At 50.7% G+C, this 19885-nt stretch overlaps 1 protein-coding gene across 1 annotated transcript; it reads left to right on the forward strand.

Moving 5' to 3' along the window:
* Nucleotides 1-14540: 14540 nt before the first annotated feature.
* Nucleotides 14541-19763, forward strand: LOC100903132 (E3 ubiquitin-protein ligase AMFR). The gene is made up of 7 exons (XM_003744477.2): nt 14541-14962; nt 16884-17141; nt 17286-17479; nt 18441-18576; nt 18659-18894; nt 19000-19247; nt 19398-19763. The coding sequence occupies exons 1-7, from the start codon at nt 14861-14863 to the stop codon at nt 19400-19402; spliced, it is 1179 nt and encodes a 392-aa protein (XP_003744525.1). The 5' UTR covers nt 14541-14860; the 3' UTR covers nt 19403-19763.
* The last annotated feature ends 122 nt before the right edge of the window (nt 19764-19885 follow it).

Raw genomic sequence — 19885 nt, forward strand, 5'->3', positions numbered from 1 at the left:
CTATAAATATCCTCTCAGTAGACTTCCGATCATCGCTTATTCCTCATCTATTCCCGTAAGGCGGTGCGATGTTTCCGGCTTCGATGGGTCTTCATAGAAGCAACCACCGACTCCCTGCTACGAGGTTGATCTCATTGCCTTTCCTCAATACAATCGAACAAAGGGAAACTCATTAGGTGGGAGATTCTCGGAGAGCTCCTTTGGTACGAGTGCCGAAGCGGCAAACGGGGGGAAACTCTCTTGAAAAGACCCTCGGTGAAAACGAGCGAGATTCCATTCTTCGGGGGAGGTCTTGTCCCGAAAATCGAGTGTATTCATCTTTGTCAAATGAGACGCGACGCAATGCTCGCGAACCCGACTTGGATCCTGCTCGGACTTGATCACCGACAAGATTGCGATCTCGGGTAGTTTATGGAACAGCAGGTCTTGCTCTCCCGGGTGAGAAAAATTTCCGTTTTTCGACGAAATCGCTCCGTTCGGCTCTCGGAGCCCTCTCGTTACATCGAGACCAGCGGGGAGAGCCTCGTGTCCGCAGTGAAACTCGTGAACATCCTTTGTATTGTCGACTGAATGCCGCATGAACGAGGAGAATGTCAGAACCAAGCATGACCACGCTGACCAAGTTCGTTGGGACTCTCGCGGACTACAACAACTTTCAATTAGCGTTGTACAAAGGCTGGGATCGCGGACTTTTTGTCGCGGAGAGAGGCGTTTCTGTGCAAGGCAAGATTGGTCAAACATAACTCATCGCGAGCATTCAATGGTTCAGCCACTAGAGGCTCGACTGCGAAAATTGATATGTTGGTGAAGGGTGAGGGAAAATGATCTTCGCCATGAATCGCTATGAATCGCCATCTCGCAATTGGATGATATGTGCTATTGTTCATTCGAAAGATGAGATTTCACCACGATCCTCCCGTCAGAGGAGATCGAGAAAGAGAGAATACGATTGTCTTTTAGGACACAGCAGATTTACGTGTCCCGATAATTAGGCAGCGATTTTCGGCCGAAAAACAATATCTGCATCGGGGCGTGCCCCGAGCCATAGCGGATTCGAGCTCTGAGCGAACGACATGGTATTATCCTCCTCCCGCCTGTACATCAAGACTCCTCAATCCCGGGATCCAATAGCTCACGAGTATTATCTAAGAAACTATGCGGGATCTTCCTCATCTGATGCATAGTGGTCTCAGGCCCAAGACTTCTCGGCGATCGCCCGTGATTTTTTCAGGATCCTAAGCCGCGGGGATGTGGAAAGGCTTCGTCGGCGTGACATCTATTCGTCGCTTTACACGTCACGCGGACCCTCGGCTCGTTTGAGAGCCCAATGATACCGAAGACCTTCCCTGCTCAGACTCTAATAGGTTCGATCAAGCTTATCGCAGTGTCGGAAATTGTCGAATGCGGATTCATGTCCCCCGAATGACTCGGGGCAAACCTTCCTTCGACTGGCCTCAGACCGCCCTCAGGAGGCACAAGTTTCCGAGCCACGGCGTTCTCCTCACTCAGTCCTTCTCGCTTCGACAGGGTTCGAGAAAACCCTCGGCGATCTCGGGAATACCCGACTTTGCGCCTTCGGAATGGTCTTCGTCACAGATGAAGTCCGCTCGACCAGGGAATTTCGCTCCGAGTGTGCTTCCGCTCACAACGATTGTTCGTTGATATATGCACAGCCGGCCCGAGTCTCTTGTGTGGCGGGAGACGCTGAAAGAAATGGATTAAGACGGGATCGAGGAATACATATGTACATTGTACATTGCAGCTCTGACAGGAACAACGATAAAGACCAAGTTAAGGCTCACGCGACGCCCTGGTAATAGCGGAGCTTCTGTATGACTTTATTCAGAATTCAGGATGGCTCGTAGTAAAATATTAGAGGACCCGGCAGTGGTTTTTGAAAAGAGGGATCTGATCGATGAGTTTCTCGAATTTCACGAATCAGAACAGAGCGGCTGAAGGCATGTGCTTCCCAAAGTCTTCTCGGAAGGTGTCGGGCTCGTGTCATCGAGCCTTTCCGGATAAAGAGCTCGACGGATTCAGCGCTCGACCGTCCCGTCTCGCTGAAATCGACCGCGATTTCAGGACGACGGAAAGCACCCGTAAATTATTATCCGAGTCATGGTCAATGCGCTGTCGCTCTGGAGGCGTCCTGCACAACATTCAGGGATAATTTCAGTACATCAATTGCGGCTGAAGGTGTCCTGGAGCCTAGATCGGAGCGCGCGATCCTAATCCAGGCGGTCGAATTCTCCCGAGTTGATTCATTTTTCTTCCCAGTGAAACACCATCATCCCTTTTCCGGTCAAAATCAAAGTTCATGCCGCGGAGCCTTCTGCACCCCGTCTTCCTCTGCCATTATTCGCTCCATAGAGCGTGCGTCATCTGATGCGTGTACTCGGGACGATTCACTCGCGGAAGGTGGAAAAGGAGGCCGACTCACTTCCGCATACTGAAATCTCCGTCCGTCGAACTCGAGCGTCCTGATTAGGCGGAACACCGCATGTGATTCCGGAAAACGCTCGACAGAATGAGTGTGGTGACTCACTCGGGTGCCTACTGTCGTAAGCCGTTCGAAGGAGAACTATCGGACAGGCATTCATAGTCTTTTTCTGCGAATTCAAGCTCATTGAGCTTATTAATTTCAAGGACACATGCACTCGGTAATGAGTGACAGGAAACGAGAAGCTTGTCTCACGATCTCTTATCACCAACCTCTGGTGTTATGACGAGAATTATTTTATTCGAATAAATCACATATAACATTTTGAAACAAAGTGAATGATTCGATATAGATGTTCGTTCCGGCTCCTCAATCTGATCGCTCTCCTGAACTCTGAGCGGGCTCCAAGCCTCGTCAATTCTCGGAAACTCAACCAGCGACTCAGAGGCTTCCTCATCTGTTTCGATGGGGATACATATTACCGATTATGAAGAATCGCTCATTATGGAGCGCGACTGACTGACGGGGAAATAATTCATGCCCTTGTCATGCTCACAAACTTCCCGCTCTGAGCTCTGACTGGCTTCGGATGTTGACCCTGTTTTTCCTCTAGATTGTCGTTCGGCTCTCACTTGGGGCTGTTTCGGCTGATATCTGAGAAAAAAGCACTCTGCAAATGCTCATCTGTCAGTACAGTTTAGTAGTCAAGGCAGGCGGAAGGTCATATAGAAATTTGCATGGCCTTTTTGGTGCCGGCGCCACACCGTTCCGGTAGGGAGGCCGCCGATCCCAAGCCGGTTGCCGACTTCCTCCTCTGGGGGTCGACGGAGCATTCCGTGGCGGTTACAACACTCATCGTCAGGTTCAACGCAGATTCCCCGAACCCTTACCAATCGGAGTTCGGTACCTCAGGCTCGAGTTGCAGGCCCCGGAGCCGCGTCGTGCCACGACGGACTGGGGTCAGCAGAGAAAATGGAACGGAGCGAGATGTAAAACCTTCTCTCCCGTTCCGATAGATTTGGAGCGGATCGAGTACGAGAAACGCGTTTCACTGGGAGAAATTCCGACTTCGCAGATGGAAGCGATGCCCTATTCGAGGGTTCGAGCTGCGTACGTGAGTTTCTCAGGCGATAGGATCACCGATAAGTTATCGGCTCGCCAGGTTTCGAACTCCTATCGCTGATTTATCGTTGCTCCTCGGTCATCGATATCACATCTGCTCTTGGAAGCCCGTAGACACCGGGCAACGTATTGTGAATCAATTTATCGCTCCTCGATGTGGGTGGATTTTGAGTTTTTGATTTGGGAAACCGATAGGAACGACTCGACAGTTCGTCGAATGAATTAGCCAAATGTTGGAGGAGGGTCTATCCTCGGCATGGCTGCCAGGTCACATGAGGGGAGAATGGAACCGAGACGAACTTCTCCCCATCTCGATTTCATTTTTATCTTCCACCTTGAGACCATCTGGCCGAATTTTTCATGCAAGAATTCGCGCGCGCCGATTTCCATGCCGATTCGCGTGCGCGTCTTCGAAACGCAAAAAGTGAATGGATCCTGGGTATGGCGAGATAGAAGCCAGAGATCTGAGACCACGGAACGTTTTCCATGAGCGTTCTTGAAGTATGACTCCTGTCGTCCTGGGAGTTTTCCTCTTCTGCCCTTCCCGAAGAGGATCCCCAGCCTGATCGGCGACCTGCTATCCATAAAGAATTGGATGGAAAAAAGTATCCTGACCGAAAACGATGGGATTACTTCGATCCCCGCGACGGGAGCGTTGAGCCTGCGCCGTCAACAGATCACTTCGTAGAATTCTGAGGCACATTGACAGGAAGTTTCCAAAATACGGAAGGTCAAGATCAGAGATTTTGGTGACTGCGCTTCAGGATTGACTGCGATTCTTGACTGGGAGGCGCGTTCGGCGGATGTTTTCGCTCCGAACAAAAGCTCGCTGAGGCACGTACACAACGATCCGAGTGCTGGAGTTTAATTTTCGTGGCTTGGCTGATTGGCGCCGCTGAGGTTGGCGTATGTGGGTTGTGGGATCGATAATTTTGCGTGCGAAAAACACAAATCAGAGAAAGGAGAAGGCTGTTGATCGGTCGCTCGCCTGACATGAATCAGCCTGGAAGCCTCTGGATCGCGATCAAGACGTAATGATGGTGACGGTTCCCGATGCCGAAAGTGAGCTGGCTTCTCGGATATGGAACGGATAATTTATCCCGAATCATCTCCGGAGAAATCGGAATCTCATGTTGCCAATCCTCCTTGTCTTCTGTTTTCGCGTCGAAGCTTCTTCTGTAGGTTCGATCGAACGTCGTGCTGGCCGAGCTCGAGGACAGAGGACAGCGCTGGGGAAATCCAGATCGTCTCTCATTTCTTTTGAATATCTGTAGCAGACGGATATGGAAGGATTACCGTAAAACTACAGGCCGTACCCCGAGACATCCTTCTGTGCCGACGGGGAGGTCACTCCAGATTTAAACCACCAGATTGGCGATCACTCGGACCCGGCAGAAGACCGAGAGCGACTTCGCATTCAGCAGAGTAAAATGCTAAGCCGTCAAGCTGTGTGCCGATTTTGGGAATCACTCTACGGTCAATTTCACTTCCGCGTAGAACGCTCGCGAGAGGACGGATGGACTCGTATATCGATATACTTGTACAAGTAGCCTACATTGTGTACAATTCGCGAGCCTGTTTGACAGCGGGATCCCTAGCCCTGCAGAAGCTGTTCTTGGTTCGGACTGACACGGTCGTCGGTAGAGGGCGCTCGCGCCAATGCCACTTGCCTCGTTTGACCAACGAAGGGGGCAACTAGCATTAGATGGGAGAGTTGGCGCCAGCGGAACGCCTGATTCTGTTCTGTATTCGTGTTTGAAAGGCTGCGTTTTCCGAAAAAACTCTCACCGTTCCACCTTTCATTCTCGACGAGTTCCTCGAGACGGAGTGCATCCACTGCGGGCTCCTCGGGATTATCGACCGTGCTCGGTTCGGGATTAATTATTGTGAATTGCTAAAGCGCACACTGGTAAGCCAGACGTAACTTCATTCAATTTCTGTGAGGGACTGGTTTCGATGATACAACACATACGCGTGGTGTGCGTAGACAGCGCGTACCCGTGTGTTGAGCCGGATCCGAGAGACGGCGCGGAATTTCGGATTCTAGTGAAGACCAGGATTCACTGAAAAGGGTTGTTCTTCCCGAACTTATACCTTGCTGAACGCAAGGCCTTTTTTCCTGCAAAGTGACCCTGGCGGCAGGGAGCCTTCCTCTGAATGGGGCCACGGAGCGCTCACGGTAATTCTGAGAACTCAAGTTTCCATTCGTTTGAGCGGCACGCGTCGAGCACATTTGTTTCTCGCCCTAGTAAATATTCCGCGGTCGACAAAGCGGACAGACGATCGCCGGGTAACACCGCACGAGCTTTCCAAAGCGTACATGCGCGAGCTCGAGGGCTTCCATATTCGACTCGATCGGTCAACGGCACGAGAATTCGAGTCATTCTTTTCGACGCAGCATCCCCCGCTGCGAGCACTAGAAGCGCGCCTGTACAGACTCTCGGAAGCAGATTTCGGTGCTCTCGCATCCCTGGTAGCTCCGCGGGGGAATGGAACATTGTAATCCCCGGATTTTCCTCCCGAAGACTCCGAGCTCATCACAAATATCAAAGGGAAGACAAAGTGTCATTTTGTGACCTCGGTCTCGAAGCTTGTGCGCGAACTCCTCCAGCGATCGACCATGTTTCTCACGAAAGATATCCGAAATTATTCTCATCACTTCTATCGAGGAACGCTCAGCTAGAGAAGAGCTTGACATCGCAAGAGGTCCCAACGCGAAATGACCGCCGATGCTACGGGTGTTATGTTTCTTAACATTTACATAAAATATTCCTCCAACTCTCTCGGAACTTTATTCATCATGCTCGCGCTCGCATATATCATGAGAATTATCGGGGATGATGTTCACTGATCGTGCTGATCGGCTGTGAGATCCGACATTCGAGCGACGTATGCGCTCTACGCCGACCAACGAATACGAAAGGAAGGGCCAATGATGCCTGCCAGAGGAGGAGGAGGGGAGCCTACGGATGGTTCCTCTCGTTATCAACCCGAATTATCTATGCGCCAATGGGAGCACAAGTGCGTCGAGCTGTTCGTCTTTGGGCGAGTGACTCACGGAGTGCGTCTGCAATAGAGTCGATGTCTAGAGGTTCGCGCTCATTTCCAGATAGCTTTCCCGACCGGACAGCAGAGCTCTTTGATAACGGAACTTTGATTCACGTCGCGACAAGACGTTCTCAGCCGAAGCCGATGGGAGGTCTTCCGTCACCGGACTCGCCGACGGCCGCGTTCAAAGAAAGCTACTGAGAACATCACGCATGATCGCTCGTGGACGGGCGAAACGAAATAGCCGCTACCGTATTTACCCGCGAGTCGAGTCTCAGTCACTGCAGTTGACTGTGGTGTTGATGTTCGCCTTGAATTTTCTACGACTGGCGGATGGTACTGGCTGACCTCAGAAAACTAAAAACATTTTCTGAAAGAATGGAAGAACTTCGCCCCCAGTACTTAGTCGAGGGCGGCGGCGGCAGCGCCGGCGGTCACCCGAAGCCAACCGCGGTTCGGGATCGCGAGTCACAGCCAAAGAGACCTCTGAAGACTCATTCCGTCGAGCGCCACAGAATAATTTGAGGATTCCATTCAACACTTGGGCAATTTGCATTTTCGGGTACTCGATCCGGCGCTTCTCGGCGTGATAGTCGGAAAATCAAATTGCTGAATCAATATTCAGTAGAGACGCTGCTTGAGCGGACATTCTTATGGCGAAAGGCGGAAAAAAAACCGGACCGCCAAGTGTTTCCTCCGGACAGTAGTCGATACAATAATTAAATATTGAATCCTGAAACCGGCCCATTTCTCCGATCGAGCGAAGAGCGGATGACCCGGGCGGTCGAGGACATCGCCGCTTTAAGGTATCGTCTCTAATATAATTAGTCATTATGCATCAATGAATATTTAGTGCTTCTATTCCACCGTGGAATTGTTCATCGCTAGCTGGTATCGTAACATCGGTGAACAATGGACAGCCGATGCATTAATTCAAACGAAATAGAACCTTTCGTTACGAGAAGGTCGTTCCCGGATCAATGCCAATGCGAAAGTTGCTCGAGAATCGTCGTCGAGAAAGTGACAGAAAACGAAGGAATTCGAACCTCGATGTCCCGATTCATTCCTCTGCTCAATCGGATAACCAATGAACAAACACTATGCTCCGCTGGGAGCCGGCCTTTACAGGGACTGAGAAGCGATAATTCTGGATGCAATCAGATCACTGTCTCTCCCTTTATGCCCGTACGGCAATTTGTACAGAATCTTAGCAGCAGCCGATAGGCTGTTATCCTCTGTGATACTTCTCACTCATAAGGGAGGAGTTTCGGATTTGCTAACATGGGAACACGCTTTGGTTCTCTGAATTTTAGATGCGGGTATCCCGGAGTGTTTTTACTGCTGATCAGCGATGAGTGATGACTTCACGAGCGCACGTCGACGTCGGTCTCGTGAAGATCTCAGCTGAGCGACATCTCGTGTGTGAAGGCGGCTAAATATCCATCTTACACCCGTTGCAATCTGGTTAGTCTTATTCGAGGCTTCTGCCTGACAGATTTCTGAGTGGAGAGTTTGACAGATCGTTCCGTCGACTACCCAAGTCGCCGAAGCGGGCCGCGAATGAGGGACAATGGACTGATCCGAGTTATCCGCCTCCTAGCTCAACTCCATTGCAGAGTCCCGCAGAAGAGGACGGTGCCTCGTCGAAGAGAATGCGATGTGCTGCTCTGACCCAATCTTAGGCCATATCTCGAAGAGAGCCTGTTTGCGATCGAATTTTAGCTGCTGTTTGTCGCGTGAACGATATCAATGCGATTGGATAATTCTCATGGATGGCTGCCTGTTGCTTAATCCACAGAGCACAACATCCATCGAGAAAGAAACACGTCGAGGCCTCACTCCTCTGTGACACATGCTAAAATTGATAAAAAAATTGATAATCAATCTTGGACGGAGTATATCAGTTTCGCACCACTCGTCAATTTTTTGCCATCCGTACTTTGCACCGCGAGGCGGAGAGAAAAGAGCATAGATTCTCAGAAACCTGATTGAGTTTTTCACGGAGATGGAAGTCGAATTAGAGAAAGTCAAGCTAGAGTTCACTGTGATCCGTAAACGAGAGCAATCCCACGAGTGCTTGAACTCAAGATGCGTCCTACTCTCGGGAGTAACAATGACTCTCCTGCTTCATTGCCTCTGGCCCTTTGCTCCGATCTGTTCCATGATTTCCGCGCTGAGAAGCAGGTCGCTGTGATTCTATCAGGTGGGAGGGGGAGTTTGTTATACCTTGGATATTTTGTCGAACGGGCACCCCCGATGCCGTCTCCGAAGCCCTCCATGGTTGCATCCTCATGAGTTAAGTCGACCAAGTTCCATCTCGAATGTCTTTCCTTAGAGTTCGAGACGAAGTTCGACCGGCCCTGCCCGCTCATGAGGAGTCGCTCTTCGGGGCGCTCGTCTAAATTCACGGCATATAGAACATATAACATGTATCCTGGACATTCTCCGAGGCGAGTGATTTTCTCGCGTTTATGAGCGCGTTGCCTTCAGGAATGAGAGGGATTTCAACAAATGGTCTTCAAGTCGGGAGAAGCAGCGCGCCGCGCCGTTAAATTTCCATCTTGAATAGAGCGGAGTCACGAAGCGCCCCACATAATTCAATATTCAAAAGTTCGCATCGAGGCGGACTGTAAACTTTTCCTCATCGCGAATTAGTACTAAGGAAGCCGTTTGCTGGTTCTGGGTTCCCATTCAGCTATTCTCAGATGATTGGTTCGGATTTTCCTCATTCTGATCAATTGGAGTGGAGCACTGACCACTTTAGTTCGGTGAAACCCGTTAACTTTGTTGAATATGAGCCGGGCGAAAGGTCAACGTTTCAGTTCCGATATATGAATATTCGGATCGCCGGAGCAGGAGCGTCTCCGGATCCCCGGTTAAGACTTGTCAGCTGTCTTTCATCTACCCCGAACTGATGCTTTTAAGATGTCTTCTCGATCGTAATCGACGATAAGACGAGGGTTTTACAGAAAAACGCGTCCTTCCGATACTTCTATCCGAATTTCGCATCGTTCCCCGTTCAAGGTCAAGTCTGCTGGTTCAATGACATCTTTCGGAAAAAGTATATGCCTCAGATTTTCATTAAGTTTCCGGTTTAGGAGCAGCTGGAAGGAAAAGAGAGCTTCCCTTATAGATCACACGGAATTTCGGTTCCGTTTGTTCGCGCCGCAAATCAAACTGTTCGGCCTCGTGTTTCTGGAGTATCGAGGCCTTGATATATGATCAAACAATTGTGGAAGGGACAGCAGGTTTCTGGTCATTCAATGTCTTCTAAATCCATGATAGGATACATACAGAAAAAGCTATCCGACTCCTCCAAACAAACCTTGCAAACGCTTTGTCACCGCTTGCGCGAGATTGGAGGTACATATCTCCAAGATAAAATACACCGCTTTAAGCCCATAGATTTGCGGGATTCTGAGCCGCCGGGGAGTCACTTGACATGGTAGTTGTGCCAGCATATCGAGAATCCCTTTCGCGGATTAATACACATATATACACACTTTCCGACGTGGGAGGCATCTCGATGATTTATCGGGAAGCCCATCGCAAACTCGAAGTAGAGAGTTAGGCTTCGCTCGACACCGTCCGGACTGGTCTAATGTAGATGGTTTTGATGCATTGACTGACGCTACTTCTGTGGCCTATCGCGAGACCGTGTTGTATCCTAGCCCGAGGTGCGTGATTTCTACTTTTTGTCTTGTCCTTCCAGGTGACCTTATCCCGGAGGGGAGATGGAGGTCTTTATCATATGGATTGCTCAAGGTTTTGCGTGGATCTGTTCTCATATCGATGTGAGTACCCAACGAAAAATAGATGTTGATCCCGAAATAGACGGATTGGTTCAGACCCCCTACGCTCGATGAAGCTCCTTGTCAAGAGTGAGACTTCCAGAAAATTTTGTGAGCTTCCCTAGACTTCCGCAACCCCGCAGAGTAATCCCCGGTAAATCCTCCCTCACAAGAGGGCTTCTGCCAGAAGTACTTCCTTCGTGCCGAAGAACGAGCATATCAGCTAAGGCCGGGAAGTGTCGACTCGAACCCTCATCTGCAAGGGAAGTCCAAAAAGCGTCCGCGGCTCGTTCCGTATTGATATTCGGTGACGCAAAAAGGCGTAACATCAGTATCCACAAATTTCTGATTTGCCGCTACGATCGACAGTGTCCACGCCACGCGCGGACCTTCTCCGGGTGAGCACCTCGCGGAAGGGTCGGAGAGCGTTCCGCGCCTCCTTATCCAGGAAATGTCGTCTCAGCCACCTCTTGCAAGCATTGATGAGGCTCAATATTCCTCGTCTTGGAGCAGCCATTATTAGCAGCAATATACTCCGAAGCGTAACGATGAATAATAGGCTGTCGAATCTCTTCCTCGAATGGGAGTGGGTTCCTCTGTGAATTGTTTTTCTTGTTTGGTACGTCTACGCCTTCATGAAGTCGCCTGCGTTTCTGTGTTCTGCTAACGAGTTGTCTGACGAGTATACTTCCTGTCCAGAATCGGGAGGAGCGAGGAACAGCGATGTATGTATGTATGTATATTTGATCAAAGTTCGGCGATTGGGCTGCTCGCTCCGTCTGGATGGCTTGGGAAGTCGCACCGATTTGAGGAAGAAACACCTACACGTCGCGGAACTCAATCAATATCAATTTCTGGAGCGAATGGGCGCCGCAAGCTTCATATGCTGCACCGGCTGATTAGTGGTGGCGAGTTGGACGAATAGCCGCGGCCTTCACTCAAGTCCGACCTTCATTACATCTCAATCAAGACGGAATCGGAGTTCTTTGTCCTCCACCCGAGCTTATTGCGTTTCAAGGGTTTCAATTCCATGTTTCGTTCCACCAATTATTTCACTTCCATGTTTCGTTGCTCGATACTGTCCAATAATAATTTGATATTAGGAGGACTGCTGCTCTATTGATGGCACGCTCCAATATCTGTTGGCGGTGCCTTTTGCCCGAGCGTCCGAAGCGACTAGTGTCAATCGATTGGGAAATACCGGTCTCTGGTCTCGATTGAGCCCTCTCCTTGTCTTAAGCCTTTCTGTGGTGATTGTCACGTGCGGGAGACAAATCCAATGGCTCCACCCAGGGGGGACCTGTACTGGTGAACGACGACAATCAGACACCATCCGAGTCCCATACGATCCTTCAGAATGACAGTGCGCGAAGTCTCGTGACGGATGTACTTTCTGAGTCACACCCACTGCAATAAACTTTATGACTTGCTGATATTCCATCCGAAAGCGATATACGAGCAGAGCATGGAAGATCTTCGGGTTTCCGATGGCTGGAATCCGACTCAGCGGTGCCGCTGAACCGCGTGGAATTCTCGAAGCAAGAAGTCACTGCCGTTGTTTGCATATCGTCGACGTGAGACATCTCTTTCGACGACAGCTCCTGGCTCGAGAGAGCTCTCGGGCGACAATTTTCTCTCCCACATTGGGGCTCGCGAATGAACGAGCTCTGCCTTCCGGGTTTTTTTTTGGCCGAAATTCGAGGGAGTTCAACTGATAGGATCATTAGGGAGGCTTGGGACCCCGATTCAGATCATCCCAAGCACTCATTTTTCGGCTCGAACGAAGGACGGTGAGAACACCGGAAAGCATAAGGCCGGATTCTGTCCCCAGCGAGGCGGATGAGCCCTTATATGCCCTTTTCTGCTCTGGAGGAAGGCTTCTCCGCACCGGGATGGTCGCGCGAGAATCTCTACACCGTGTTAGCTAGATCGCACAGCGTCCGAGGAGGTCATTCCCTCCTTGTCCGATATGCGGGAGCTCGAGCAGGATTCTCGATTTGACGTCGGATTATGGTTGACCGGCGTCGCAGTTCAGTGAGCCCATCCAAGCATGGCAGTTTTGTTGTCACGGTGTCATTCGCCATTCGCTAGCGGAACATGAAAAGTTCCGCTTAACGATTATATTGCTCAGGGATCAGAAGTCGAGAAGTTCGATCTGTTCCGATGACTCAGACCTTTCGAGATAGAACGGATTCACCGACTAAATTCTAGCACTGAAGTTCCCCTCGAAGTAGACGATAGTCTGACCTGTTGCAAAACCTATTATGCGAATGGACCGAAAGCCGAAATTACCTCAAGACTTGGGTTCTGGATACGAAAGTTGTATTTTCTGATGAACTTGCTGAAACTCTTCAGTGCCCCGGGCGGCATCTGTGCGAATGTTGCGCAAGACTTCCAGATACTGCAACGCACCGACAGAAAATTACTTTTCTGATACGGAATAGAAGTGGAGCGATCGTGAATCGTGACGATAGTACTTGAAACTATTATGGACATAATCGCCTGGTGTTTGGAATCGCTCAAAGGTTGCGCGCAGTAGCGATAAGCATATCGATCTAGCCTTAGATCCGCTCTCATATCGGGGGCCAACAAAATCGCGTTGGGATTTCGATTCTTTCGGGAATTGCGCCCAGAAAAAGCTGCGTAGCCGATCGGCAGATGGTTCGATGACGGCCCGCCACGAGCATTCGGTGGGTAAGTGAGACTTGAGGCAGCACCGCTCCCTTCTGATATGCGAACAGTAACTAAGTCCAAAGGCTCCCGTTCATTGGCGATATTCGACCAGAGCAAGTTTTCTGTTGGCCTTCGGCACAAATAGGTCGTATCGGGGTCGAAACAAGAGAATCCGAGGGGCGGCGATGAAAGCACGTGTTGAATCCGTTTATAAGTAGCTCGGCCCGAAGGTGAATCTGTCATGAGCGGATTTACTCAAAGAGAAGCTACCCCGTCAGTCCCTGTTTTCATCCGTGAGGAATTCCTTTCGAGACTACGATGTACGTACACCAGTCACGATCATTCTATCAGAGAGGATCTTCACCTTCTCTACGGAGCATCATCATCATCTAACGCAATTAAGTGACGAGGAATACGACGCTGGAACAGGTTAGAATTTCCAGGTTCCTTACGCTTCTCCGAGATGCAGCAATACAATCAGTGTTGCAAATGCTAATTACCCATTCCCTGAGAAAACGGCATCTGCCGAGGGAAAGAGTTCACTCACTACTCGCTCAGGGTGCGGGATGTGCGATCCGGCGTCGAATGATCGCGCTATGACTCATCGTCGAGAGCGCAGAGGCCTCGTTATTGGAGATCGTCGGGGAAACCCGTTCCAGAGATAATGGGTCTTCCGTCAGTGCACCGTCTCGTTGAAATGTCCCGTAATCAGTTCAGGTCGTTGAGTCAGTCAGTCAGTAAGCCAGCCTGCCAGACTGTCAGTCAGTCAGTCAACCGGATGAACGGAATGGATTGAAAAGCGTTTCGAATTCGGACAGAAATCAATCCAACTGACAAGCCTCTGTCGGATGTTCGTCGGAGACGATGACATGGATTTACAGTTATGAGCGCAGAATCGAAGAATTCACAAGAACCAGTCTCTGGACAGAGCGGGTGCGGAATTCGCGAGTTCAGTCAACTCTATCCACTCACGCGGTCATCGACGGCCCAGCATCGATGCACCGCACGCTGAGCCACCCGTAGGGCGACACGTCGGGATCGGGGAGAATCACCGGATGCCGGACCGAGAGTCTCTCGAGAGAGTTGAATTACTCGAGCGTGGGGCTTGGTGCCACCCATCACATAAACGTGTTCAGAACGTCCTTCCTGGCGATTCTGTGCCATGGGCATCCACGCTCTTCCAGAATTGGTTGTGCGCGGCGGCGAGGCGGGTGCCCGTACTGCTTCCCATCTAAGCATCCGCTGTCGAGCATATATAGCCGGCAGCATAATGGCAAGCTAGCAGCAACAACAACAATAACAGCAATGACCGGTGGCCCCGCAGTCCGAGCCTTCGCTGGTGGCTGCGGTGTTACACAACAACAATCCTCCCTCACGGCCGATCCTTCTCTCTTTTTCGATTCGGGCTCGCTTGCTCCCTGTCGTCGCGGCCGCGCCAGCAGCAACCGTCAGCCTTCCAGTGCTGAGAAGCGCAGCTCGCTAGTCAGTCAGTGAGACGGTCGGTCGGTCGGACCGGGAGACCGATGCAAAGCGTTGAACGCGGATGATCCAAACGTTCCTCTCGCATCTCAGCGAGATTGTCCTCCGTTTGGATCTCGCCAACTCGGTAACTACAGTGGAAGTCCGCGGTATCGCCCGAGAGGATTCAGTGATAACGTATTGGTTGCTCGTCAACGACGGTCTCTCGAAGAAGTAGTCGGCGCCGCGCCGCCGCCACTCCTAGACTTCCAGAGATCTATCGATTCACATTGTGTGCCGCGGGCGTCTTCGACGACGGTTCGCAACCATGTTAGCGGTGTGGAATGTGCTAAGTACTATTTTCTACGGTGTTCTCACCCTTTTGAGTCTCCCGACGTTCTGGTGTGTCATGTTCGTGCTCTTGTTCGAGGTAGGTTGCGTTTTATTGGTACGCGCGCGACCCTGTGGCCGTTTGCGCGCACTGTTCCACAATGAGCATGTGTTCCGTGAGAAAAAAAATTGAGAGCGCGCTCGAAACACCGCTCTGAGATCGCCGTCGGACGGATGCGAGTGGGAGTCTGTGCGAGGAGGTGTGATCCACTTACTTAGCAGTTTGACAATACGGACGGATTCGTCATCGCGCTGTGTGTTCCATCTGATCCAATCCTATGACGGGACGTAGTCTACATCAGATCGGAGCGTTTTGCGGTACGCCTTCCGTACGAAGGTCGTGCACGAAGCTTCGCAGACAATCAAATCTCTCCAACGTTTTATCTTTATCCAAGATATTTTCTGCGGCGAAGTGCAGTTCGGGTGTGACCGAGTGCTTATTAAGGTACGCAGCCAAGTGAGAAGACAATTCTTCTCGTCGTCGTTGTCGACGTCGCGGCCGGCGCCGTCATCGCTCGAAACCCGAATGAATTCCGAAAAGTCTCCAGGAGCTGATCGATCGCTACTCGGTGCACATAAATGGCTCAGAATTCTTGTACCGGAGCGTCAAGGTCGACCTGATACTTTTGGTAGTGGACGCTGTCCTGCGAAAGTTGCTCGCAGCTCGATTCCCTTCCAGCCGCCGTATCTCATTTTTTCATGTCCATCGTCAGCTCTATCCGAGTGCGGGGAAAATACGTGATTCTTGTCTCTTCGGCGACCGGCGGCTGGAAACTTGCGCAATGATGGGGAAATAAACCTCGGCTCGAACCAGAAACTCTGCAGAGGGAAGATTGAAGATTTCTTCTGGAGTTCGTGACTCTTCCGTAGATATCCGGGGCTATAACCATTGGTGTGTTTGCTTGCGTACGTGCTGGAGCTTTGTCATCTTCGTCGATCGGTCGGTCGATCTGCTGGTCGGCCGGTCTCCCTATCATCCATCAGCTTGTTCGCTCTTCCTTTCGCTCGGTCGCTTGATGTCCTTCTTCTGTAGATCGGAAATTCTAATGACATCGCTTATTTGAGGAAATGAAAGGAAACAATCGATTCTGTTTCGCTCCATGGACATGACACGGTGGCAACGTCTAATTTATTTGTTGGCTTTTTTGGGGAACACGATATTTCTTGCCGTCTCTATTCGGTTGTTTTCCGAGTTGGCGTCGATGTCACGGTCTTGAGACTGAAATCAAGGGTCCGGCGGACAGAGTCTGTCCGCTTCGCTCACGGATTAAGAATCGAATCCAAACTCAATGGATACACGGAGGATGGAGCGCTGCGCAGGTTATGGACATTTGGAAGTCTTCCAGATTGTCCGATCTGTCGTGATTCAATCTCGACGGAACAGTCCCATTAATCTCGGTGCGAGTGAGGGACCCTTCCCGAGAGAAAGTGAAAGAGTGTTCAACCCACGGTCTGATAGCGCGCTCGATAAGAGCCTCGAGAAGAGAGAGCATCGGCGAAAGATGTTGGCGTTGACGTCAAAGCCGAACGCATATTGGTATCGCTTGCCCGGCTCCGGATGTTTTCAATGAAGACCGCCGGGGACAACGAAATTCCATTGAGTCTCAGTAAGGGCAGCGACGTCTCCCGCCGGAGGACATCCGAGCTGACGGTCGTTCGGAGAACTTGACTCCGATTATTGTTTTCGTCTCCATCCATTGACTCCAAGAAGAAAATGGAATCAATTACAAATGGGTGGATGAAAACGGCGCCGATCGAGTTGTAGTGGAGCCGGAATGATTCGGGCTCATGAAAGCGTTGACCGACAGAGTAACTCAGTCAGTGATACATTTCTACTTCTCAACAGGGGGGAGGGATTAGAAAAAAAAACACGCCATGGCTCCACCTGTTTCCGGCTCGCGAGAACTAGAGAGAATAATGAGCTTGCCTGCTATTTCTGACAAGGTTGATTTTGATTTCAGACATTCATCTCGATGTGCGACGTGCTCTTAAAACTCCTCGGTTGCCTGTTACAACAGATGGTCTTTGGTGAATTGAGGCTACACGATGACAGCCTGGGCAAGGATCGGCTGTGGAACTTCGTATTCTATAAGTTCATATTCGTCTTCGGCGTTCTGAACGTCTCCCAGGCGGAAGCGATCGTCAGCTGGGGAGCTTGGTTCAGTCTCCTGGGATTCCTCCATTTGCTGACGCAGCTCTGTCAGGACAGATTCGATTATGTAAGTCATTCTTTTTTATGGCGATCGAACATCTTATTGTCATTCCATGTCGCTCATGGAGACGCAACGCTTTTGTGACGTCGGTGGCGATTCCTTATCGCTTTACTCTGGCGCGAGAAACTAAGCCCGTTCGATTCAAACTAGATCTCGGTGCCAACACAGCTGCCTCGAGGTACTCACGTTCGAATCGTGGCTCTCTTGTTGGGCTTGCTCACGGCCTGCGGATTCCTGCACGTTGCCGCTTACAACCACGCGAGGAATAAGGGTTTCAACTACTTTCTGCTGGTCGACGCCGAGGTCTTCTTGATCTCTGTCAAAGTCGCCTATGCCTTCGTTAGGTGAGTGGATTACGCTATCGGATCTTCTTTCGTACAAACACAGAAAATGTCATGGCTCGGATATTCATTACATGGAATCGGCTTCTCCCTCGTCGACCCTTTTTGCGAATAGATTTCGTAATCTTTCCAAACGAAGTACGGCGTATGCCAGAGAGTTCTGTAACGACCAGAAGCTCGCGGGGAGCAAAAGAAATCGAAATCGACCGGATCAGAAGGCGAAGCAGAAATGTCTGGGCGGCCGCGGTTCGGGTCCAAGGTCTCGCCGCGCTTTCATTGCGACATTCGTCGTGACCTTTGTGCCACAGAAGTTTTCGGCGGAGCAGCATCAAGAATTTTCTCGATCAATCGGGTTCATTCGGCACCGCGTCAACATGCCAGCTGCTGCTGCTGCTGTCGAATACGCATTCGATGAACGAGCTTCATGGCTCTCGGCCATGCGGCGGAAATTTTTCCTTTTCGCCATAAGGATGAGGAATTCTTCCTTTTAAGAAGCCGTCGAAGGCTGCATTTTTTGTGGATTCGGAAATACATTCCCGTCGAGTAGATTGTATTGTCCTCATGCCCGGTGAACGCTCGGACGAGGGGCTTTCCTCAGAAAACGCACTCGTCGGATCATTTGCCCGTTATTTCACAGTCTTCTGTGCGTCGAGTCCGCCGGATACCGTTGAGGTGGAGAGGGCATCCGGTCGGGAAGTCGGTTTTCCTTTTTCCCCGGGCGCACAGAGAACTCGCCGTTGTGGATTTTTTCCCCGAGGCGGCGATTATTTTCGGTCTGGGACGGACTCTCTCCGACACCTTGGGCCAAAAATATGTTTTAGGCGATTTCTATCGATGCTCTCTTCGATCGAGGGGAGGCGGGCTAAGATGCCTGAGTTCTCCCCCCCCCACTTCCCCTACGCCGCGAGCTGAGTGTTCGATTCCTGAAATGCGGTTCTAAAAGCGAAGACTATGTCACTTCCAGATACGGCGTACACATGTGGGAAACCTTCGCCGAACGTACAGCATCTGACCGACGTGCAGAAGTTTCGTACTACCTCGAGCTTGGCTTGCAGCTCAGTATACTCGGAGTGGAATTCTTGCATGATTTGCATATGGTGGTAAGTAGTGAGCACCATACCTCAGCGTTTGCCTGCCGGCTATGCCATGGGATTTCCACATGCAACACATATACGATTTCAGATCTGGGGCAACGTTTTCCTGTCGATGGCATCGGTTGTTATTTCGATGCGCTTGCACTCGACCTTCACGGAGCTGAAACGAAGAATCGGAAAGCACCAGCATTACGCTCGCATTTCGCAGCTGCTCGTCGGTAGGTACCCGAGCGCCACCGCCGACCAGCTGGACGACCCGTGCGCTATATGTTGGGAAAACATGCATTCCGCTCGAGTTCTTCCGTGCAGACATCTCTTCCATGAGTGAGTGGCCGTTCGATCGATGTCTTAGTTTCCCCGATATAGAACCCCGTGCGAATAACATCCATCATACCGGTCGAGTATTGAGAGAGAATTCTTCGTTCGCAGGACATGCTTACGCTCATGGCTGGAGCAGGACATTTCGTGTCCGACATGCCGATTACATCTCGATATCGAGAAGAAACACCCAAAATTAGAAGCCGCTAATCCTGATGTGGACGATGACGCGCCGAATGTACCCGGCACGTCACAACACGTTTTCCACTTCGATGGGTCTCGATTCATTAGTTGGTTGCCCACGGTATCGGTAGAGTTGTCAACTTCGCCGGTCGTGCTCGAAGAGTTCCAGCGAACAGGTGAGTTTTAGCAAGCATGCTTATCCAGTACCCACGGTTAGGACTGACTGAGTGACTCGCCCCGGGACCATCGAGTCACGACTCTTCTCGACAGCGCGGCGTGGAATCCCGGAGACCGAGAAGCTCAAGGCCTCTATTTTCCCCTTCCAGAATGAATCATCTAGTCATTGACGATTGAGAAACGAATACTCGCTCGTGATTACCCACCAAAAGTATCTGCTGACGTCGGAAGAGACAGTTTCCAGTGTCGGTGATGACGGGGACGATCATCCGAAGAGTGACTTGGCAAAAATATCGACACTGCTGTCAGATCTAGCATGATATTCTGGATATCGTGTACAAAAGAGAGTCTTGATCCAAAGAATTGCCAAGGAAATCTTGTGATACGCAAGGGAATTGTGACCCTCTGCAGCTGCCAACCGCACCTTGTACATTATCTCGAACCTTGTTGGGTTATCCAAAAGTGTACATAATGAATATGTGTAGCTTAAAAAAAAATTAAATAAAACGCACACTCGCTTTCGGAGCTATCTTGAACTCAGCATTGCTGCCTTCGGCGCAGTCGACTATCGCTCAAACCTCCCGAGGGGAAGAACTCGTCCGTTTCGCTCCACGTGAGGTCTCCCCTTTCGATAAGC

This window comes from Galendromus occidentalis, unplaced genomic scaffold, assembly GCF_000255335.2.
Source record: "Galendromus occidentalis unplaced genomic scaffold, Mocc_1.1 scf7180000077469, whole genome shotgun sequence".
Lineage (NCBI taxonomy): Eukaryota > Metazoa > Arthropoda > Arachnida > Mesostigmata > Phytoseiidae > Galendromus > Galendromus occidentalis.